The sequence below is a fragment of the Salvelinus sp. IW2-2015 genome, linkage group LG32 (genome assembly GCF_002910315.2).
Source record: "Salvelinus sp. IW2-2015 linkage group LG32, ASM291031v2, whole genome shotgun sequence".
Lineage (NCBI taxonomy): Eukaryota > Metazoa > Chordata > Actinopteri > Salmoniformes > Salmonidae > Salvelinus > Salvelinus sp. IW2-2015.
This window is the reverse complement of record NC_036871.1, coordinates 11,783,478-11,808,284: the sequence shown is the minus strand read 5'-3', so window position 1 is coordinate 11,808,284 and position 24,807 is coordinate 11,783,478. Positions and strand designations below refer to the sequence as shown.

Below are 24,807 nucleotides of genomic sequence, written 5' to 3'. Positions count from 1 at the left end.
TGTATTTCATCTCAATAAGGGACAAAGGGAAATTGGTTTCAGCCACCAGAGGGCTACAAGACAACATTACTTGTGGTACTGTTTGTTTAGGCTAGTGTTTAGTGGTCACTAACCCTTTCCCCGACAGCCACCAATGTGCATCCTAACACCAACACACCTGATACCCAAGTGTAATAAGTTGAATAGCCCTAACATTTCAATAAAAACATTTAATGATAATACAACTCTACAGTTAATGACATTTTAGTAAGCAGACCGGACTGAAAGGTGTCATATTCCTCAAGAAAACTAAATAAGCCTACTCGAATAAAATGAAAGCTATATTTAAGAAATAATTAATAATAAGGCTATTCCCCCACTTGCTGCAAGTGTTGTGATGATCCATCAGGACGTTCTGCCGCAGCTGCGCACGCTGTCATCATACTAGAGTTGAAAACTGAGCGAGGGGGGGGGGGTGTTGTTGTTGATGCGGGTGAGTAGAAGCTGAATAGGAGCATTTCCCACACAAGAAACGGGGTGAACGCAAAAAGAGGCCACCAAACCCCTACGTCGTCCCCGGTGACAACTCCTCACATTCCGCTGGGTCTTCGCCCGTTATTCGCGAAGCCTGCAATGGGCTACAGACGAAAGCGGCTTCATAACGGGTTTTGTCGGGAGATCCTCTTGCTGCAGCTGTCCTTCGGAGAGCCAGGAGGACAGTCTCGCGTGTATATTTCAAGACAGCGGGCCTAGCCAATGACTGTGACCACGTTCGTCCTTCGCTCTTCACTTCAGTGTGGCTTTATTCGGCTGAGTAAATCCTGGGAATACATTGACCATTTAAATCCAATTTGATATTTATAGCAGTTCTGACATCAGACATTTATATGGTGGAAGTGTTTTATTGTCCCATTGAACGGATATAATGGAGTGAATTGCACGAGGGGAGCGACAGTCAGTAGTTTTCTTGCGTGTGATGATAGGAGACACAATGACGCTGTTGTCTCTTTTGGGTCGGATCATGCGTTATTTCCTCCTGAGGCCAGAGACATTGTTTCTACTATGCATTAGCTTGGCCTTATGGAGTTACTTCTTCCACACGGACGAGGTGAAGACCATCGTCAAGTCTAGCCGGGATGCCGTGAAGATGGTGAAGGGGAAAGTGGCGGAGATAATGCAGAACGACAGGTTGGGGGGCCTGAACGTCCTAGACGCGGAGTTCTCCAAAACCTGGGAGTTCAAAAATAACAATGTAGCAGTGTACTCCATTCAGGGGCGGCGTGACCACATGGAGGACCGCTTCGAGGTGCTCACTGACATCACCAACAAGAGTCATCCGTCTATATTCGGGATATTTGACGGTCACGGTGGTGAGGTATGTATCAAAGGTGTGGGTGTCTTTCAAAAACACAGCCTAAAATAGGCCTAAACGGTCAGCATCATTATCATCATTTTCCTCGGAGTTGGTCATTTTAGGGAATTTTAGGGAATGTGAATTTTAATCAATATGTATTGATTTTATTCGGACTCAATTGATCTCAAAACCAACATGGCTAAATGTGAAAAACCCTGTTAATTCCTCATTGATTTATTTAATTCATACTAACAACTTCCATACATATTTGTCCAGTGGAGTATTTGCATATGATCTCAGTGGTCATTGTCCCATAGTATGTATTAGAGATAAGAAACCTCAAAATACTCATTGTTTAATTAACCGCAAAATACTCATCATTTAATTAAGAAGACACATTTAAAAGAAAATCCCCTCAAGGGTGAGGGAGACATGACATGTACTACTCTGATTTAGCCACTTTCTCCTGTATTCCTGACCATGGGTTGGTTCTACAAAATGTATCCCCCATATTTATTCCTCTGGCAGATAAACATGCCCATTTTAAACAATTCAGAGTGAAATATAGATCTAACCCGTGGTTTTCTTCTGAGCTATCTGAGCGCATTCGAATGAGAAATCAGCCCTGGGCCAAATCAAGTTGACTGGCAATCTTTCAGACAATTGAGAAACAGATGTAAGGTCTCAATTAATAAAGCTAAATCAAGCTACCTTTTAAGCTCTATCTTTGACTCTGCTGGTGATCCTTCAACATTTTGGAAAACAGTAAACACACTGAAGTGTACACATTCCTCTTCTTCCCTGCCTCAGCAAGTTCTGTCTGACTCTGGCATCATGACTGAGAAGAATGGGATAAGTGATGCTTTTAATCATCATTTTATCTCGGCCGGCTTTTTATTTGAGAGAAACGGTGGTTTAATTGACTCTGGTCAGTCAATCGACTGCTCTTCCCTCTGCCAGCCTCTAGCTGACTCGACGGTTAACCAGTCAGCTTCTAGTGAATCTTTGTTTTCATTTCAACAATTTACTATCTGTGATGGGCTAGATGCCTTGCTTAAGATTGATGCAAAAAAAGGGCCTTCCCCAAACTGTTGTCACAAAGTTGGAAGCACAGAATCGTCTAGAATGTCATTGTATGCTGTAGCGTTAAGATTTCCCTTCACTGGAACTAAGGGGCCTAGCCCGAACCATTAAAAACAGCCCCAGACCATTATTTCTCCTCCACCAAACTTTACAGTTGGCACTATGCATTGGGACAGGTAGTGTTCTCCTGGCATCCACCAAACCCAGATTCGTCCATCGGACTGCCAAATGGTGAGCTATTCATCACTCCAGAGAACGCGTTTCCACTGCTCCAGTCCAATGGTAGCGAGCTTTACACCACTCCAGCTGACACTTGGCATTGTGCATGGTGATCTTAGGATTGTGTGCGGCTGCTCGAGCATGGAAATCCATTTCATGAAGCTCCCGACTAACAGTTCGTGTGCTGACGTTGCTTCCAGAGGCAGTTTGGAACTCGTGTTGCAACCGAGGACAGACAATTTTTACGCGCTTCATCACTCGGCGGTCCCATTCTGTGAGGTTGTGTGGCCAACCACACAATGAGCCGTTGTTTCTCCTAGATGTTTCCACTTCACAATAACAGCACTTACAGTTGACCGGGGCAGCTCTTGCAGGGCAGAAATGTGATGAACTGACTTGTTGGAAAGGGGGCATCCTATGACGGTGCCACGTTGAAAGTCACTGAGCTCTTCAGTAAGGCCATTCTACTGCCAATGTCTGTCTATGGAGATTGCATGGCTGTGTGCTCGATTTTATACACCTGTCAGCAACGGATGTGGCTGAAATAGCCAAATCCACTAATTTGGTGTCCACATACTTTTGTATAGACTGTATATTGTAGTTAAAAAGCTGAGAATAAAAATGGTACTTTTCTATATAAATAGGTCCTGCCTTTCACAAAATAGTAGAAAGCAGATCATTCAGTCGATGTTCGAATCGGTCCTAGACTATGGCGACGTCATCAATATGAACACAGCAGCCACTTCATTAAAGCCGTTAGATGCAGTTTATCATAGCGCACTGCGCTTTATTACAGGCAACAATTTTCGTACTCATCACTGCACTCTCTACCAGAAAGTTGGTTGGCCCTCTTTGATGTCATGTACAGGTTGATATATTGCTATATTTTCATTTATAAAGCCCTTTTATAAAAAGTCCCTCTGTACCGAACATCTTTACTAAACTTTAGACATTAGAGTTACCACACCTGGTCTCATGGATGGTTATTAACTCTGGAAATGACTTTGGTCTCTACTGAGTTAACTAAAAGCTGATTTACCTTTCTTGCACCTTATTTGTGGAACAATCTTCAAAATGTTCTTAAATGTGATGTTCTGGTACCTCTAGGGCAATTCAGGGCCTTATTACTGATGGATGTTTTTGTTATTTATGACCGTCTTTTTCTTTCTTTCTGCTTCCATTTTGTATTTATATTGATGTGTGTATTTTCTGTAATTTAAGTAATTTAGGGCTCATCTGTAAAAGAGACCTTGGTCCCAGTATGACTCCCTGATAAAATAAAGGTGAAATAAAATAGATATCTATGGTCATTACAGCATTCTCATTTGGATTTGGAGTGAGAGAGGTAAGTGCATACATAATGTGTTCCCACCCCAGCTTTCAGGATACATAAAACTAAATCACTCTAACAGAGAGTTGTGAAAGTCACATAGTCTGGGGACATGCTAACCCTGACCAGAATAAGAGTGAAGTTGAGTAGGCAGCATCTGAATCCTCTGCAATGCAATTTGTCATACAGTTTCCACTGGCCTGTTCACTATTTAGTAGTGTGTGCAGCCTACCCAGTACCTTTTGATGGAACTAGAATCACCACCTTTGTGCTCCTTTTGTTTTTCTTGTGTTGTCATCAGCACAAATACATGGGAGTTGAATTGCATATACACACAAAGAGGCTGTCTTAAGGCTTTGTGTGTCACACACATGGGTGTGAACCTTTTTCCCCCTTTTTCTGTCAAGGGTCAGTGAATTCCCAAAGGAGCCTCCAGACCACATGTCTGGTGAACCATCTGCCACTCCAGTGTCCTCAGTGAGCCTGGAGGCGGGATTCTCTTTCTCACAAGACACTATTACATACTGTTACAAAGCTATTACATAATGTTACAAAGCTATTACATAATGTTACAAAGCTATTACATAATGTTACAAAGCTATTACATGTAAATGTTACAAAGCTATTACACACAATTTCATAGCTATTACATAATTGTACAAAGCTATTACACACTATTCATAGCTATTACACACTATTTCATAGCTATTACATACTGTTACAAAGCTATTACACACTATTTCATAGCTATTACCACACTATTACAACGCTATTACACACTTTCATAGCTATTACACACTGTTACAAAGCTATTACACAATTTACAAAGCTATTACACACTATTTCATAGCTATTACATACTGTTACAAAGCTATTACACCACTAATTCATAGCTATTACACACTATTACAACGCTATTACACACTTCATAGCTATTACACACTGTTACAAAGCTATTACACACTATTACAAAGCTATTACACAATATTTCATAGCTATTACACACTGTTACAAAGCTATTACACATATTACAAAGCTATTACACACTATTTCATAGCTATTACACACTATTACAAAAGCTATTACACACTATTACAAAGCTATTACACACTTTCATAACTATTACATACTATTACAATGCTATTACACACTTTCATAGCTATTACACACTGTTACAAAGCTATTACACACTATTACAAAGCTATTACACAATATTTCATAGCTATTACACACTGTTACAAAGCTATTACACATTATTACAAAGCTATACAACACTATTTCATAGCTATTACACACTATTACAAAGCTATTACACACTATTTCATAGCTATTACACACTATTCATACTATTAACACTATTACAAAGCTATTACACACTATTCATAGCTATTACACACTATTTCATAGCTATTACACACTATTACAAAGCTATTACACACTATTCATAGCTATTACGCACTATTACATACTATTACAAAGCTATTACACACTATTTCATAGCTATTATACACTATTATAAAGCTATTACACACTATTCAAAGCTATTACACCACTATTACAAAGCTATTACACACTTTCATAGCTATTACATACTGTTACAAAGCAATTACACACTATTTCATAGCTATTACACATTATTACAAAGCTATTACACACTATTCATAGCTATTACACACTGTGACAAAAGCTATTACAACACTATTACAAAGCTATTTACACGACTATTTCATAGCTATTACACACTATTACAAAGCTATTACACACTATTTCATAGCTATTACACACTGTTACAAAGCTATTACACAAACACTATTACAAAACTATTACACAGACACTATTAAATCAAATCAAATTGTGTTGGTCACATACACATGGTTAGCAGATGTTAATGCAAGTGTAGTGAAATGCTTGTGCTTCTAGTTCCGACAGTGCAGTAATATCTAACAGTTCTACAACAACTACCTAATACACACAAATGTAAAGGGATGGAATAGGAATACGTAAATATAAATATTTGGATGAGTGATGGCCGTGCAGCATATGCAAGATGCAATAGATGGTATAAAATATAGTATATACACTACCGTTCAAAAGTTTGGGTCACTTAGAAATGTCCTTGTTTTTGAAAAAAAAGCAATTTTTTTGGTCCATTAAAATAACATCAAATTGATCAGAAATACAGTGTAGACATTGTTACTGTTGTAAATGACTATTGTAGCTGGAAATGGCTGATTTGTAATGGAATATCTGCATATGCGTACAGAGGCCCATTATCAGCAACTATCACTCCTGTGTTGGCACGTTGTGTTAGCTAATCCAAGTTTATCATTTTTAAAGGCTAATTGATCATTAGAAAACCCTTTTGAAATTATGTTAGCACAGCTGAAAGCGGTTGTTCTGATTAAGGAAGCAATAAAACTGGCCTTCTTTAGAGTAATTGAGTATCTGGAGCATCAGTATCTGTGGTTTTGATTACAGGCTCAAAATGGCCAGAAACAAAGAACTTTCTTCTGAAACTCGTCAGTCTATTCTTGTTCTGAGAAATGAAGGCTATTCCATGCGAGAAATTTCCAAGAAACGGAAGATCTCATCCAACGCCGTGTACTACTCCCTTCACAGAACAGCGCAAACGGGCTCTAACCAGAATAGAAAGAGGAGTGGGAGGCCCCGGTGCACATCTGAACAAGACGACAAGTACATTAGAGTGTCTAGTTTGAGAAACAGATGCCTCACAAGTCCTCAACTGGCAGCTTCATTAAATAGTACCCTGAAAACACCAGTCTCAACATAAACAGTGAAGCGGCTACTCCGGGATGCTGGCCTTCTAGGCAGAGTTGCAAAGAAAAAGCCATATCTCTGTCCAGTGTCTGTTCTTTTGCCCATCTTAATCTTTATTTTTATTGGCCAGTCTGAGATATGGCTTTTTCTTTGGAAGCTGTCACCATCACTTTGGTCACAATTTTTCTGTCCTACAGTGCCCATCATCAATGAGTCGTGAAATCTTAAGCTGTCTTTTACACACTGTTTGTACACTTATTTTACAGTGCTCTGCAATCTCTTCAACCTCTTTCCATAGTTTTCCAAAGTAGCCCTCACTTCTGTAGTCCTGTAATGTGTCTGTAAGGGCACCTACTAGATCCACAGCCCTTGCTAGGTCAAGAGAGCTTGATTAGAGCATGTCAGAAAGACATTTGGCATCACCAAGCACTTTACAAAAGATAACCAAAAGCCCTATGAAATGTAAATCTATCTGAGAAAGAAGGCCCCTTGCCTCCACTAATCTATCACCACTATTTTCAAGTGTGATATCCTGTAGCACTCTCAGAACTGCTGGAAGCCTGTCCCTCAGATTACGGCATGCCATGTATCTGCATGCCCACCTTACATCCGTAAGTCTCTGTAGTTCCCTGGGCTGCTGCTGTGGATACAGCTCTTTCTGAACTGCCAGCTACTTGAGATGAACGTACGAGCCAGATACAAAGTTATAAAGCTTCTGCAGGAGAGCAAAAAAGTGAACTGCCTCAGGCACTGATTTTACAGCATCGACAAGAACCAAATTCAAACAATGTGCATTACAGTGCACATAAAATGCAAATCGTGCACTGTTTTTAATCCGTGCAGACACACCAGAATGCTTTCCGCTCATGGTCCGATGCACCGTCATAGTCTTGCCCCACAAGGTAATTTCTGTAGTCCAGACCATGTTTTTCAAGGCAATCAATGATCATTTTTGTGAGACCTGCTGAATCTAAGCTTTCAGGTGACTGAAAGTATAAAAAGCTTTTGTGGATGTCCCCGTTGTAATAGTACCTCACAACTAAAGACATTTGTTCTTTTTTCTTTAAATCTTTGGTTTTATCTGCAATTACACTTTTTTTTTTACTTCTCTTATTATTTGACTTTGTACCATCTCAGCTAAACCCTCAAGAACTTCCTTCTGGATTTGGTGGCTTGTGTACTTAGCATTGCCACATGCATTCATCCTTTACTCTGAGAGGGTCATGCTTTGCAATTTCTTCTAAGATTGTAAAAAAAAATGACCCTTGTTGTGAGAGTCACCAGGATCTCGATGACCCCTCTTGTACTATATTTTGAGTGGCAGTTAATAGGAGCACATATGCAATTGTTTTAATGTAAGTACAGTTTTCCTCCACTTTCTTTTTCCGGTCCTCATTTCTGACATCTAACATTGATGAGTTGCTGTCAATAGCCCTTTTATGCTGATTCCAAGCACACATAGCATTGATATGATGCTCGGCCTTCGAATGGAGCTTAAACCCAGAATCTTTAAACAGCGCCTTTTTCCAGTTACAAAAACCTGACTGTGATGTGAAGGCAGATTCAGGTGTATTGGGCAGAGAAAAATGCCTACAGACGAAACAATAAGTTGAATTTTGACCTACAGAATATTCAAGCCATGAATTGTCCTTATACCAGGAAAGGTTGAAAGCCCTTCTCTTAGTACCATGCTGAATTCTGGGAAATGTTTTCAAACACGGATGTACAGGACCCTCTTCTCTGGATTTTGAAATGTCTGAAATACACGTTAAATAATGTGTCATATCTCTATGGAAATGTATAATTAAGAGATCCACAAGATTAGATACTAACAGCTGSTAACTAAAATGTGTAGTTTAAAGTATTGGCCTGGCCTACCATTGGGTCCTTTAGGAACAGAAGTCCGATATCTCTCCCTTCTCATGTTTAATTGACCCTATGCAAAAATAAGACAGTCTATGGTTACATCTAAGCATCCAATTACCCACATTTTAGTTCAATCTTAATTACAAACCCTATTATCATAACTGTACCTTAAAATCAACTACCAGCCTAAGTTAGTAGTTAGATCATGGCTAGCCCTACTTTGCAGTAAGTATCTTAGCTAGCTATAATTTCTTACACCTTTACGATAGCAAACAGGCTAACCAGCAAATTGTGGTAATCTTTTGAGTAACGTTAACAGATTGATARTAACAATTGTTCGTTTTGAGTTAAAGTATGAAAATCTAACTGAGGTAATGGATTTGAAGTTGCTGAACACTGACAGCTGTAGCCTACTAGTTACCCCACATTAGCTAAACATTCGCATACTGTAACTTACGACACTGCACTGTATACATGTATTACTATACCTTTTGGGGTGGCACCCGGGGTGGCCAATCAGATGTCAGGGGTGTCCAATGCCACCCCAGACACCCCTCTGGCTCCGCCCCTGTGCACCGGGGCCTCCCACTCCTCTTTCTATTCTGGTTAGAGACAGTTTTCCCTCTGACAGTTTCCCTCTGCTGTTTCCTGAAGTCCATGATCATCTCCTTTGTTTTGTTGACGTTGAGTGCCTTCATGGGTACAGGAACAATGGTGGCCATCTTGAAGCATGTGGGGACAGCAGACTGGGATAGGGAGCGACTATTACATAGCTATTATACAAACACTTTTACACACTCTTACACGTGCATTTTAGAAGTCACAAATGCCACTTTAGTTTACTCATTAAGTATGGTGACTGTGTCTATCTTCACAAATGAAAATACTAAAAGATTTATGTTGATGAAAAAATAGTATGCTCTATCTTGTCCATTTACTTCTTAGGAGTTTGTCCACCATGCATGCATTGTAAGGAGACCCACATTAGACCTTATATTGACTACAGAAGAGAGGTATTCAAGTCTGCCATTTTGAGGTTCATGTGGTAGTCGTTAATCCTCTCTGCTTTTTATCTTTTGGTAATGCTCATCTCCTGTAGTCTAATAATTTAGTCCACAAACTGTTGGCATCATCTTCAGGCAGATTTTACTGTGTTCTCTATGTTATTGGCTCTTTCTTATGATTTTTAAAAAAACGGCTTAAAAAAACATTTTATTTTGTGTTGTATTACCAGTCTTAAATGTACACTGAAAACGAAAGCCAGTTCAACCTACATCAACTTTCAACCATTAGTAGTACTATGTCAGTCATGCTATTCCTTATCTAAATAGGTTGGCTAGATCCTGTTAATATAAGGGACCTCCTTGGCCTTAAGGCTTTGAATAGGGTTGTTGATGTTGTGTAGTGAAGGCTGGAGGGAGTTTGATTGTGCATGCTGTTTACATATCTATCTGTACCTTTCTGCCTATTCCTGTCTGGTCCCCCATCCCTCTTTGGGCCAATTACCACCCCTGCTGTGTGTGTGTGTTGTCTGTTGTCATGGTGACATAGTGACATGCATTAGCTATTACTCTGCAGGCTGGGTTACTATGACCTTGTTCTCAGTGGGATTTTTGCCAGAAACACACAAATCAGAGTACACACACACACACACACGCACAAACTTAACACATAACAAATTCCAGAACTGCAAATGTTAAATCCGTCCCAATATAAAATAAATAAATAATGAACCGAAGATCGTCATGCTCCTCTGATGCTTTTAAAAGCAGACAACGTGGTTCATTGTATACACACCATGTTCATTTATTTGCATCAGTGTGTCAATGTACCGACTCCAACTTCCCCGCCTGGTTTGGTTTACTATAGACAGTTAAGTGGAAACATGGAAGACGCCACGCTGTAACTATAAAGGCGTCAGGTTCCCCTGGATGGCTGTGAAATAACCCTCCATGCCTGTGATCTGCTGGTAGTTGGTGAACGTGATTTAGGCCTCCTTGATCATGTGAGGGAAATGTTCTGTTTTATGTATCAAATCAATGCTACTTCCTAATCACTAATTAGATGGGTTCGTGCAGGTGACGGACTGATCGCGTATGGAGGAATCCTCACTATCATCCTCAACTTGGCAGTCGACCAGAATATTGCTATGGAAACAACGAGGTGTCTCAGTTTCAAGGTCTCAACTTGGAGAGAGAGCCTTGTGAGGTATTGGTCAGTCACATGTGCGAGCCACCGGTAGTGATGAATTAATTATGCTAAATCATGCAAATATAACTTGTCTGTGTATAGCTGTATATAAGACAGCTGCTGGGACCGCCCCAACAGAGCTTCTGATAGACCTGTACAGTGTGCAGAGTTTGTTGTAACCTCTCCAGCTTGCTGATAATAAAAAGTGATTCATTTTAAGATTGGCTTCAGGTGTCCCTTGTGTTGAATTTCCACCACAATCTGTTGGCAGAAGTCTCTTGGTAGTTCCCATCCATCTTTTTCATTTGGAGTGGAACTCTTTGTGTCTCGCCTGTCTCTTTGTCACAAAAAGGACCTGGCCAACTCCCGTACCAAACATTCACCTGCCTCTTTCTTCGGCTACTCTTGTGACATGAAGCGAACAAACCGAACCGTAGCTCTTTCACCATTTAGAGGCTGGAACATGGTGCACCAGCATCTGAGAGTGGAAGGCGGCTCTGTTGACCCAATGCTTAGGTACACTGTGCCCAGGCTGGCTATATAGGCAATAAACCTGGCTGTCAGCAGCTGGGTAGAGTGGTCCTGCAGCAGGACCAAGGAGTTGAGCCCAGAGTACCACAGGAGAGAGTTGTCAATGTTTACATGAGGCAGGTCCCCTTTACAGTAGGTACACTGTACCCAGGCTGGCCACGTAGGCAATAAACCTGGCTGTCAGCAGCAGGACCAAGTAGTTGAGCCCAGAGTACCACAGGAGAGAGTTGTCAATGTCTACATGAGGCAGGTCCCATTTACAGTATCAGTGTAAAGGGGATCAGTGATAGTGAGGCGGTCCTCCTGAGAAATAACTCAATAAAAAAAAAAAAAATACAAATAGTCCGGGTAGCCAGTTGATTACCTGTTCAGGAGTCTTATGGCTTGGGGGTAAAAGCTGTTGAGAAGCCTTTTGACCCTAGACTTGGCGCTCCGGTACCGCTTGCCATGCGGTAGCAGAGAGAACAGTCTGGCTGGGGTGGTTGGGGTCTTTGACAATTTTTAGTGCCTTTCTCTGACACCGCCTGGTATAGAGGTCCTGGATGGCAGGCAGCTTAGCCCCAGTGATGTACTGGGCCGTACGCACTACCCTCTGTAGTGCCTTGCGGTCGGAGGCCGAGCAGTTGCCGTACCAGGCAGTGATGCAACCAGTCAGGATGCTCTCAATGTTGCAGCTGTAGAACCTTTTGAGGATCTGAGGACCCATGCCAAATCTTTTCAGTCTCCTGGGGGGAAATCGGTCTTGTCGTGCCCTCTTCACGACTGTCTTGGTGTGCCCTCTTCACGACTGTCTTGGTGTGTTTGGACCATTCTAATTTGTTGGTGATGTGGACACCAAGGAACTTGAAGCTCTCAACCTGCTCCACTACAGCCACATAAATGAGAATGGGGGCGTGCTCGGTCCTCCTTTTCCTGTAGTCCACAATCATCTCCTTAGTCTTGGTTACGTTGAGGGATAGGTTGTTATTCTGGCACCTCCCGGCCAGGTCTCTGACCTCCTCCCTATAGGCTGTCTCGTCGTTATCGGTGATCAGGCCTACCACTGTTGTGTCGTCTGCAAACTTAATGATGGTGTTGGAGTCGTGCCTGGCCTGCAGTCGTCGGTGAACAGGGAGTACAGGAGGGGACTGAGCACGTACCCCTGAGGGGCTCCAGTGTTGAGGATCAGCGTGACAAATGTGTTGCTACCTACCCTCACCACATGGGGGCGGCCCGTCAGGAAGTCCAGGATCCAGTTGCAGAGGGAGGTGTTTAGTCCCAGGATCCTTAGCTTAGTGATGAGCTTTGAGGGCACTATGGTGTTGAACGCTGAGCTGTAATCAATGAATAGCATTCCCACGTAGGTGTTTCTTTTGTCCAGGTGGGAAAGGGCAGTGTGAAGTGCAATAGAGATTGCATCATCTGTGCATCTGTTTGAGTGGTATGCAAATTGGAGTGGGTCTAGGGTTTCTGGGATAATGGTGTTAATGTGAGCCATTACAAGCCTTTCAGAGTACTTCATGGCTACGGACGTGAGTGCTACGGGTCTCTAGTCATTTAGGCAGGTTACCTTAGTGCTCTTGGGCACAGGGACTATGGTGGTCTGCTTGAAGTATGTTGGTATTACAGACTCAATCAGGAACATGTTGAAAATGTCAGTAAAGACACCTGCCAGTTGGTCAGCACATGCCCGGAGCACACGTCCTGGTAATCCGTCTGGCCCCACAGCCTTGTGAATGTTGACCTGTTTAAAGGTTTTACTCACGTCGGCTACGGAGAGCGTGATCACACAGTTGTCCGGAACAGCTGATGCTCTCATGCATGCCTCAGTGTTGCTTGCCTCGAAGCGAGCATAGAAGTTATTTAGCTCATCTGGTAGGCTCGTGTCACTGGGCAGCTTGCAGCTGTGCTTCCCTTTGTAGTCTGTAATAGTTTGCAGGCCCTGCCAGATCCGACACGCGTGGGGACGACGTCCTTGATGCACTTATTGATAACGCCAGTGACTGATGTGGTGTACTCCTCAATGCCATCGAAAGAATCCCGGAACATATTCCATTCTGTGCTAGCAAAACTGTCCTGTAGTTTAGCATCTGCTTCATCTGACCACTTTTTTGTAGACCGAGTCACTGGTGCTTCCTGCTTTCATTTTTGCTTGAAAGCAGGAATCAAGAGGATATAATTATGGTCAGATTTGCCAAATGGAGGGCAAGGGAGAGCTTTCTACGTGTCTCTGTGTGTGGAGTAAAGGTTATCTAGATTTCCCCCCCCTTTGGTTGTGCATTTAACATGCTGATAGAAATGAGGTAAAACTGGTTTAATTTTCCCTGCATTAAAGTCCCCGGCCACTAGGAGTGCCACCTCTGGGTGAGCGGTTCCTGTTTGCTTATTTCCTTATACAGCTGACTCAGTGCGGTCTTAGTGCCAGCGTCCGTCTGTGGTGGTAAATTAACAGCCACAGAAAAAAAATATGAAAACTCTCTTGGCAAATAGTGTGGTCTACAGCTTATCATGAGCTACTCTACTTCAGGTGAGCAAAATCTAGAGACTTCCTTAGATTTCTTGCACCAGCTGTTGTTTAGAAATATACACAGACCCCTCGTCTTACCGGAGTGTGCTGTTCTGTCTAGCCGGTGCAGCGTATATCCCGCTAGCTGAATGTTTCCATGTCATAATTCAGCCACGATTCGGTGAAACATAAGATGTTACAGTTTTTGATGTCCCGTTGGTAGGATATTCGTCATCGTACCTCGTCTAATTTATTGTCCAATGATTGTACGTTGGCAAGTAATATTGATGGTAAGGGCAGATTTCCCACTCGCCGTCGGCGGATCCTTACGAGGCACCCCGCCCTGTGTCCTCTATACCTGCGTCTCTTTCTCCTGCCAATGACGTGGATTTTGTCATTGTCAGGTGTCTGATGTACATCCTGTGCGTCCTGCTTGTTGAAGAAAAAATCTTTGTCTAATCCGAGGTGAGTGATCGCTGTCCTGATATCCAGAAGCTATTTTTTTGCCGTAAGATACGGTTGCAGAAACATTATGTACAAAATAAGTTACAAATAACGCAAAAAAAACACATAATAGCACAATTGGTTAGTCACCCGTAAAATGGCTGCCATTTCTTCCGGCGCCATCTTCAACTAAGAGAAGGTTGCACAACATCCTGACTAGTGTCAGAGACACGTCAAGAGAAGCACACGCAGTAGACTATAGACCACTGAGTGAATGAGTTATAAGAACATGCATATAGGAATGTGTTGTGGAACTTTTTGTCAGAAGGGGCCGGGTGTTGAATGAACTTATCCGGAGCTGAGCTCTTTTGGCAAGCATGTGGTAAGAGTAACAGAGGAGAGGTGTGTTAGTTTGAGAAAGCATATGTTTGTATGCACCAAACCCAACAGACTCAGACGGATAAATGTTCACCTTTTCAGTATGAACCTTAAGTTACCCAAGTCTCAGGAATTAAGAAAAATCTTCCACTCTTCCGCCTTCAAGTCGCAGGAGGTGTTTGTGTTCAAGGGCTTTTTTCCAAAGAATTTTCTGCAAGTTGGTAAATATAAATGTTTGCTTGTCCCCCAGTATCAAATGGAGAGAAATGTCTCCAAAAGAAATATCTGTGTACAGAACAGCTTGTTCCTAACTGAGCAGTGTGTCCTTAAACTGCAAATATGTTGCATATTCTCAACTCTCTTTCTTTTTTCAATCTTTCAGCAGTCCTTATTTTGACCAAAAGGTAAAAGGCCAGTAAAGTAGCAGGAGCCTATCTCCTGTTTCTCTAATGTGAGACAACTTGATGTACAAGTACACCCCCTGGACAGGACGCTAGTCTATCACAGGACCTTACCTCCAATCTCTCTCCTTAATGCTGAATGCCAAGCAGACACACATTGGGTCCCATTTTTTGTCTTTGGAATGACACGGCTCGAACTCTCGACCTTCCAATCTCAGGCCAGACACTCTTAACCACAAGGCCATTACAAGTTAATATTCTTCATTTTATTTTGATTCAAACTGACAGTTGAGTTTAAGGGGGAACTTCTCTCTGAAAGGTTTTCTACCACATAAAGTTGAGTCTACAGCCATGAAGACTGCATTGACTTTTACATGGCTCAGTCATTTGGGCTCTTGGATGGGTAACTGCGGTTCACTATTCAATGCTCCCTGTGTACACTTATCCAGAGAATGGGAGAGAGAGAGAGAGACACCAGTGACTAATGAAGAGTTGGTTGTTTCTGATCATTTATTTATACCATTTCACTTCATCATTACACCCCCCTCTCCTTTTCTCTCTCAAATGAATCTGCTCCTATAATTATCACTATGGGTGAAATGAGTTCGTTCGTTAATATCTCATCGGCCTCGGTTAATTGGATGCCTTGATTACAGGACTGACGAAAACACAACAACTGTTGATTGCAAAGTGTAACGAATATGCAAACGACATGAGCGTTGGAGCCTCAAGTTTGAGAGAGTTTCGAACGGTTCTCTACTGAAATATTTCTGAACGTCTAGCAGCTGAATTAGTGTTCAGTATGGTGAACATGATCTGAGGAGAAAGTAGGAGCGTTGGGCCAGTAACCGGAAAGGTTGCTGGATCGAACCCCTGAGCTGACAAGGTAAAAATCTGTCATTCTGCCCCCGAGCAAGGCATTTAACCCACTGTTCCCAGGCGCTGATGACGTGGTTGCTGATTAAGGCAGCCACCAGCACCTCTCTGATTCAGAGGGGTTGGGTTAAATGCGGAAGACACATTTCAGTTGAATGCATTCAGTTCAACTGACTAGGTATCCCCCTTTCCCTAATACACAGTAATCTCAATATACAGTCTTTTTATCATCATCACTGGAAACCAATGTTAACCTTCATGCACACTGTAGAGCTCTTCCCATGGTAATTGATTAGTCATTATTAACTATTATAAACTGGGTGGTTCGAACCCTGAATGCTGATTGGCTGACAGCCATGGTATATCAGACCGTATAGCAGGGGTATGACAAAACATTTATTTTTACTGCTTTAATTACATTGATAACCAGTTCAATAAGGCAAATCAAACTTTATTTGTCACATGCTCCGAATACAACATGTGTAGACCTTACAGTGAAATGCTTACTTACAAGCCCTTAACCAACAGGTGTAGACCTTACAGTGAAATGCTTACTTACAAGCCCTTAACCAACAGTGCAGGTCAAACCCTCAGGAGTTTGTGATATTTACATATTATACATTTTGGGGGGGTGATATATCGCCAATATACCACGGCTAAGGGCTGTGTCAAGGCACTCTGCGATGCGCCTAAAAACAGCCCTTAGCCGTGGTATATTAGCCATATACCACATCTCCTCAGGCCTTATTGCTTAACAATACCATGGCATTGTACTTGTTTCTGATTGGCTTGACAGGCATTCTAGAGCATGCATTATTTACCTATAATGCACAGTATATTTGCACGATAGAATTCAATGGCTATAATTCCTTCTTACACTTTCTATGTTTGAGCTGCTTTTGAAAGCAAAAGTCGAATTGAAAACATTATTGGCATTGTTGAATTCGATTTTCATAATGACAAGCAATGACTGATGTTTTGGTTAGCTAAACTAGCACGTCTGGTTGTTTGGCTACCACGGCAACTACTGTAGCTATCTAGTAAACTTGCTAGCAACTTCAGTGGATGTTGAACACATTTCTACCGGCAAATGTGTTAAATTATAGCCATGGTATAAAAATTATAATGAACTCGGCGCTCTATGCGTTCTCTGGAAAATAATGCAACTCCGTGGAAAGTCAGTTCCATTCTGCTAGCGCGTCGTGGAACACACCTTCCACGTCGTTCATTATTTTCCACAGAACGCATAGCCTCTCGTTGATTATCCCTTACACAATTAATTCCTGAACAGCCAGGCATGATTCATTGAAATTAGCAACTCAACCAAGTGTGCGTTTGGGCATGCATATTAAAATATCTTACAAATAGCCTCCATTCACTCAGTGCTGTATGTAAACACATGAATTATGTGTAGACATACTGCCATATACATTGAAACCATTTCTACACTGTATATATAAAATGTGCTTGGTCAAATATAACTTCTATGGTCCTGCACTATGTATAGCTTTTTGTTTAGATATGCTCTTAAAGTACTGGGTCTTACTGTAAATAATGAATAGGCACCCTCTAGTCTTTATGAATATTTCTGGTAGCTCCTAGAAAGCATTGGTATCTTTGAGTGTCATGTCGTGCCTTTCGTGTGTATAAAAAAAATAGTGTTTTCAACTTGTATTTTGGGGTCAAGTCCATTTCAATGTATTTCAATTTGAAGAACTTGTTTTGACTTTCAATTTAAATTGAACCATGATATAAACGGACATTTTGAAACTAAACATCTGATACTTTGTTTACCTTGTCAGCTATCTCCCGAGTGGTGCAGCGGTCTAAAGCCCTGCATCTCGGTGCTAGAGGTGTCACTACAGACCCTGGTTCGATTCCGGGCTGTATCACAACCGGCCGTGATTGGGAGTCCCATAGGGAGGCTCACAATTGTCCCAGCGTTGTACGGATTAGGGTTTAGCCGCCGTTGACTTGCCTAGTTAAATATAAAAGAAAATCTCCTGTCTGTGCTCTTGTAAAAGATGGGCACATAGACACTATCTCAAGGCTACCATTAATTTACTCAGAACACTGCTGAGTATAGACAATAATCATGTGCGTCTTTCAAACATAACAAAGTTGAGTCTGGATGAATTTGGCTATAAGAAAAAAAGCTAACATTCTGTACATGTAACGGCACGGTGTTGTATCAACAAATCGTTGGAATGTCGACCAGTCAAATAACTGAAATTCAACCAAATAAGGGAAATTCTCTCTCTATCCTCCATTCTCTCTCTCAGGCTGCAGCTGACTACGTGAAGGCCCACTTGCCAGAGTCTCTGAGGCAGCAGCTACTGTCCTATGACAGGGAGAAGAGGGAGGGTGTTCTCTCCTACCACAGCATCCTGGAGCAGCGCATCCTGGCTGTGGACCGAGACATGGTGGACAAGCTCTCCGCCAATCATGACGAAGCAGGTGAGCGACCGTATGAGTGCTGATCTAAGATCAGTTTTGACAATAATTAATATTATTTATTTTTTTATTTTACCGTTATTTTACCAGGTAAGTTGACTGAGAACACGTTCTCATTTGCAGCAACGACCTGGGGAATAGTTACAGGGGAGAGGAGGGGGATGAATGAGCCAATTGTAAACTGGGGATTATTAGGTGACCATGATGGTTTGAGGGCCAGATTGGGAATTTAGCCAGGACACCGGGGTTAACACCCCTACTCTTACGATAAGTGCCATGGGATCTTTAATGACCTCAGAGAGTCAGGACACCCGTTTAACGTCCCATCCGAAAGACGGCACCCTACACAGGGCAGTGTCCCCAATCACTGCCCTGGGGCATTGGGATATTTTTTTATTTTTTTATTTTTTTTTAGACCAGAGGAAAGAGTGCCTCCTACTGGCCCTCCAACACCACTTCCAGCAGCATCTGGTCTCCCATCCAGGGACTGACCAGGACCAACCCTGCTTAGCTTCAGAAGCAAGCCAGCAGTGGTATGCAGGGTGGTATGCATATGATTACATGTACAGGGGGAACCTGATCCTAGATCAGCACTCCTACTCTGAGACGTTTTGTGAATACGAGCCCAGGTGTCACACAATGAAAAGGTGGCAACAATGGGGGAGGGGTTAAGACAGTAGGTCAGATAGTTATCTTCAGTAGGAAACGAAAATATGTGTTCTTATTGGACAAGTTAAGGTAGTACCTCCCTGTTTCACTCTGTTTTCCACCTATTGAACGTAACCCAGGTTAAGACTGGTCAGAGTTGCCCCTCTGTAAAACATCCTAATGACGTTCTGCGTAGAGAAAACAGAGAGACAAGGAACACTATAAATGTAAAGCACTTTTTAGATGTTTTACAGTTTTTGTCTGTGCAGAAGAAAAGCCGTATACATCAAATGTAGTATTATTTGTTATGGCGGCGGTGAAATGTCTCCATGTAGAAGACCTTTTGAAGGTCAAGACACAAAGTCAATGTCGTTACCCTTTGTTGCCCTGGGAGATTTATTGTCAGCCCTGAGAAATGGATTAGATGCCTGTACTGGAAACAGTACCTTATAAATCACTGGATTTCCAATGGAAGAGGAGGACATGGGCAGAATGAAAAGGTAAACCTTTGTCAGATAAGTTATTAGGGCCAGGAATAGCATTCACTCCTGTTACTCGGATGCTTTCATTGTTATGATATACACTGAGTGTACGAAACATTGGAGGCACTTTCCTAATATTGAGTTGCACCCCCCCTTTGCCCTCAGAACAGCCTCAATTCATCAGGGCATGGACTCTGCGAGGTGTCGAAAGCGTTCCACAGGGATGCTGGCCCGTGTTGACTCCAATGCTTCCCACAGTCGTGTCAAGTTGGCTGGATGTCCTTTTGGGTGGTGGACCCTTCTTGATACACACGGGAAACTGAAAAACCCAGCAGCGTTGCAGTTCTTGACACACTCTAAGCGGTGCGCCTGGCACCTACTACCATACCCCATTTAAAGACACTTCAATCTTGTGTCTTGCCCATTCACCCTCTGAATGGCGCACATACACAATCCATGTCTTAATTGTCTCAAAGCTTAAAAATCCCTTTTTTAACCCTTCTACTCCCCTTCATCTACACTGATTGAAGTGGATTTAACAAGTGACATCAATATCAGAGCTTTCACCTGGATACACATGGTCAGTCTGTGTCATGAAAAGAGCAACTGTTCTTAATGTTTTGTACACTCAGTGTATGTACACTATGGCGTTCAGTATTGCGGTTGATTAGCAGACTAGGATACACATATTGTATTCTGAGAATGAGAAACACAGGTGAAAAATGTATTCAAGTAAACTTAAAGGGACATCACATAAAAACAATCAAAGTTTTTCAAATGTTTTCAGTACTTCACAGTAGACTAATATCAAAATGATCCACGTCCCAGGCCATCGGTTGTGTAGATCTAGCTATGGTTTTGGAATGTAATGTCCCTTTAAAAATATATATGTATATATTTCTCCCTCTCGTAGGCACTACATGTCTGGTGGCCCTGCTATCGGACCGGGAGCTGACGGTGGCCAACGTTGGGGACTCGCGGGGCGTGCTGTGTGACAAGGATGGGAATGCGGTGGCGCTGTCACATGACCACAAGCCCTACCAGCTCAAAGAGCGCAAGAGGATCAAGAGGGCAGGTGAGCGGAGCGCTGCATGGATCAAAAGGACCACAACGCCATGGGGACGTTGTAGAGACGTTTGTGTCAAACCTAGCTGAACTGTAAATACTACAGAGTGAAGTCACGCTAAATTTCACAGGGCTGTTTTAGAACGGAACTAAAAAAGCATTTTGAATGAAAAAATCTCCATTAAAATGCTTCTCAGTCCAGCACCAGGCTTAAAGTTCCAGTGCTGTCTAAATTCTGTTTTTTCCTGTGTTTCCAAACCTCTCTGCCAATATCATCTAGTTTTCCCCTCCCCACTCAGACCACTCACAGACAGTCCTAGCAAAATTCTTGCTTCAGAAATAGTGTTTTGCTAAAAAGCTATTTTTCTTTCTTTTTGACCATTTTAATGGAATGTACTTAATTTTTACCCAGAAAGGATTTGTTATTGATAATAAAAATCTGTTGCATTGGGCCTTCAAACTGTCCAGGAAAACAAACTGTGTCACAGAAACAAAACACACATACATTTTCTTGGCTGTGGCAGGCAGTGTATAATTATCCTCATAAAATGTTTCCCACATTTCAGCAGATCACAATGGCACGCTAGGATGAATCACTAGAATGAATCAGTGTCAAATAGAGAGACTAAGAATTGCAGCCTTGAGTCGCCACCTGTTGGCCCTCTTTGGAAATGCAAACAGTGATGTCTTATCAAATCAAATTGTATTGGTCACATACACATATTTAGATGTTATTGTGGGTGTAGCAAAATGCTTGTGTTCCTAGCTCCAACAGTGCAGTAGTATCTAACAATTCACAACAATACACACAAATCTAAAAGTAAAATAATGGAATTAAGAAATGTATAAATATTAGATTGAGCAATGTCGCAGTGGCATTGACTAAAATGCAGTAGAATAGAAAACAGTATATACATATGAGAAAACTTAAGCAGTATGTGAACATTATTGAAGTGGCCAGTGATTCCAAGTCTATGTATATAGGGCAGCAGGCCCTAAGGTGCAGGGTTGCGTAACCAGGTAGAAGCCGGCAAGTGATGGCTATTTAACTGTCTGATGGCCTTGAGATAGAAGCAGTTTTTCAGTCTCTCGGTCCCAGCTTTGATGCACCTGTACTGACCTCGCCTTATGGATGATAGCGGGATGAACAGGCCGTGGCTCGGGTTGTTGATGTCCTTGATGATCTTTTTGGCCTTCCTGTGACATCGGGTGCTGTAGGTGTCCTGGAGAGCAGGTAGTTTACCCTCGGTGATGCGTTGGGCAGACCGCACCACCCTCTGGAGAGCCCTGTGGTTGCGGGCAGTGCAGTTGCTGTACCAAGTGGTGATACAGCCCGACAGGATGCTCTCAATTGTGCATCTGTAAAAGTTTGTGAGGGTTTTAGAGGCCAAGCCCCTGTGCATGCTCTGAGGACACGGCTAGAGATGCCGTCTGGGCTGGCAGCCTTGCGAGGGTTATTAGCTCTGACAAATGATAGGAAGCACTAATATATCCTTTGCTGGATTTGGTCAGTGGTGGAAAAAGTACCCAATTGTCATACTTGAGTAAAAGTATAGATTCCTTAATAGAAAATTACTCAAGTAAAAGGGATAGTTACCCAGTAAAATACTACTTGAGTAAAAGTCTACGAAAGTTTCACAAGTTAATTGAATTTCTAAAATATACCTAAGTATCAAAAGTAAAAGTATAAATCATTTCAAATTCCTTATATTAAGCAAAGGAGATGGCAGCATTTTCTTGTTTTTAAAATGTATGGATAGCCAGGGGCACACTCCAGCACTCAGACATCATTTACAAACTATGCATTTGTGTTTAGTGAGTCCGCCAGAACATAGGCAGTAGGGATGACCATGTGTTCTCTTGATAAGTGCGGGAATTTCACAATTTTCCTTTTCTGCTAAGCATTCAAAATGTAACGAGTACTTTGGGTTGTCAGAGAAAATGTATGGAGTAAAAAATACATCATTTTAGGAATGTAGTGAAGTAAAAGTTGTAAAAAATCTAAATAGTAAAGTCAAGTACAGATACCCAGAAAAACTACTTATGTAGTACTTTCAAGTATTTTTACTTAAGTACTTTACGCCACTGGATTTGGTAAATATAATATTTATAGATATTATGTACTTTGACTAGGATACAGACATTTCTATGCTCAGTCTGCACTTTTTTCTGTGTTGTTTTCTGTGTACACAATGAATGACCAATGTCCCAGTGTGGAATAATAAAGTTACAGACAGTTTAATTCAATTGCATTGCACTTCCATTTCTTCACCACCAGGGGGCTTCATAAGCTTCAACGGTTCATGGCGCGTCCAGGGCATCCTGGCCATGTCTCGCTCGCTGGGCGACTACCCCCTGAAGAACCTCAACGTGGTCATCCCCGACCCTGACGTGTTGACCTTTGACCTGGACAAGCTGCAGCCCGAGTTCATGATCCTGGCATCGGACGGCCTGTGGGACGCCTTCAGCAACGAGGAGGCGGTGCGCTTTGTGCGCGAGCGCCTGGACGAGCCGCACTACGGTGCCAAGAGCATTGTGCTGCAGTCCTTTTACCGCGGCTGCCCAGACAACATCACTGTCATGGTGGTCAAGTTCAAGCGTGGTCCTGTGGGGAACAGGGCCGGGGAGTAGAGGTGGTGATGAGGTCACAATGTCATGATAGGGTCATCATTATTGTTATGTTATAGATTGTCTCTTCTCCCTTGTTGATGGTGTAGCAAGCGATCAACCTGGGGAGGATTGGGAACTGTTGCAACCTGGATACCTGGCATTCTCTCTGACACGCACGTACACCTACACCCAAAACCATTTGTTTTCATTTCTTCTGACCATTTACTCTGAAGCTGGAGTGCTAGATCGTCCTGACACACATACGTACACACACACACTTCCGTCTCACACGTTGGCATTCAGCATGAACACTAATCTCATCCATTCAGTCTTTACTGACACACAACTGGAGATCACCCCTCCTGCATCAATGAGAAGATGACTCTCTGACTCAACCAGCACTGCATACTGTGATCTACTGTTCTCTACCAACAAACAACAGCAGTGTGTTCTACTGTCAACGGACTGACACTGTCCTGAAGAGAAAAAAAAGAGAAAACATTTACCTTTTGGGACTTTTATTGTTGTGGAATGATAAGCCCTTATATCAGCCCATAAAAATGCTGTAAGTTCCTTGGTCGTATACAGGATCAAACCCTGACTTAGCTCCAGCCATTGCCTTTTTATGTTAACACAGTCTTAACCAGGCTGATGTATAGTTACTCTATTATGGTACTGGACCTGTATAGGATATTTGTTTAGCCTATCCATGTTTGGGAAAGATCTGTGAATGTTAGCACACAGGTGTTGGTGCTTCCGTCGGAATCGACTGATTTAAAGGCTACACAGCTGAAACAGTAAGGCTAATTGCCAGTAATATGCAATACGATTGGAGTGAGTACTGATGTGTTAATAAGGTCAGGATCATGTTAGAGACCAAGGATGGCCAACTTTGCTCCGAGGGTAGCAGCAGTGTGTGCAGGGTTTCATTCCAGCCCAGCACACCTGATTCAAAGAGTTTTAAGTAATAAAGACTGCACACACTGGTTATCCAGGAACAGTTGGCCACCCTTGTGTTAGTTTTACTACTGTACTACTGTATTGAATACTACAATTACTACTGTATTTCATAGGTACATTTTATGCTTGAAATTATGTGGCAAGCCTTTTATAATTTAACAATGTACCTTATTTGCCTTATTTATTGTTTCCGTTTTAATATTATTGCCAAAACAAAACATATACAGCTGTTTATTGTTGACCTTTACACACGCATAAGTCGATAATGTAACAACAAGCATCGCTTGTAGACAGCTCACCAACAACTCATATACTCTGCCAAACACAAAATGTATGACTTTGCTGAATATAGTCTGTCAATATTAAAATTCAATGCTACCTTGTGAAATGTTTTTGTTGTCCTTATTCTTGCCAATTTGAAAGAGAACGTGCAGAGAGTTAGCTGCAACTGCCATCTCAGATATAACACTGTCAATTAATTATAAAATATGTATGTTGGGTCCAATCACAATTTAGGCCTATTTTAATTGTATAATAGAGCAAAAATAATAAGTAATTGAAATCTCGAGTCACAGATTTGGCTGACCTCTGTTTCCTATTCATGTAAAGCAATGTGTATGTGCAGGGTCGGACTTAGTGATTTGGAGGCCCCAGGCAGAGGCAAGTCTGAGGCC

The 24,807-nt window shown here is 42.0% G+C and overlaps 1 protein-coding gene across 1 annotated transcript; it reads left to right on the top strand.

The window, feature by feature from the left end:
* The first annotated feature begins 421 nt into the window (after window positions 1-421).
* On the top strand, window positions 422-24,521 carry LOC111957074 (protein phosphatase 1L). Its single transcript, XM_023977796.2, has 4 exons — window positions 422-1,354; window positions 18,197-18,371; window positions 20,412-20,573; window positions 22,842-24,521. Exons 1-4 carry the CDS (start codon window positions 956-958, stop codon window positions 23,192-23,194), a joined length of 1,089 nt encoding a protein of 362 aa, XP_023833564.1. The 5' UTR covers window positions 422-955; the 3' UTR covers window positions 23,195-24,521.
* Window positions 24,522-24,807: the final 286 nt, after the last annotated feature.

Bases quoted from the DNA above. Each gene is read 5' to 3' on its own strand.
- LOC111957074 (XM_023977796.2), top strand. From the start codon at position 956: ATGATAGGAGACACAATGACGCTGTTGTCTCTTTTGGGTCGGATCATG. The intron at 1,355-18,196 runs GTATGTATCAAA...TCTCTCTCTCAG, and splicing joins TTGACGGTCACGGTGGTGAG to GCTGCAGCTGACTACGTGAA. The intron at 18,372-20,411 runs GTGAGCGACCGT...TCCCTCTCGTAG, and splicing joins CGCCAATCATGACGAAGCAG to GCACTACATGTCTGGTGGCC.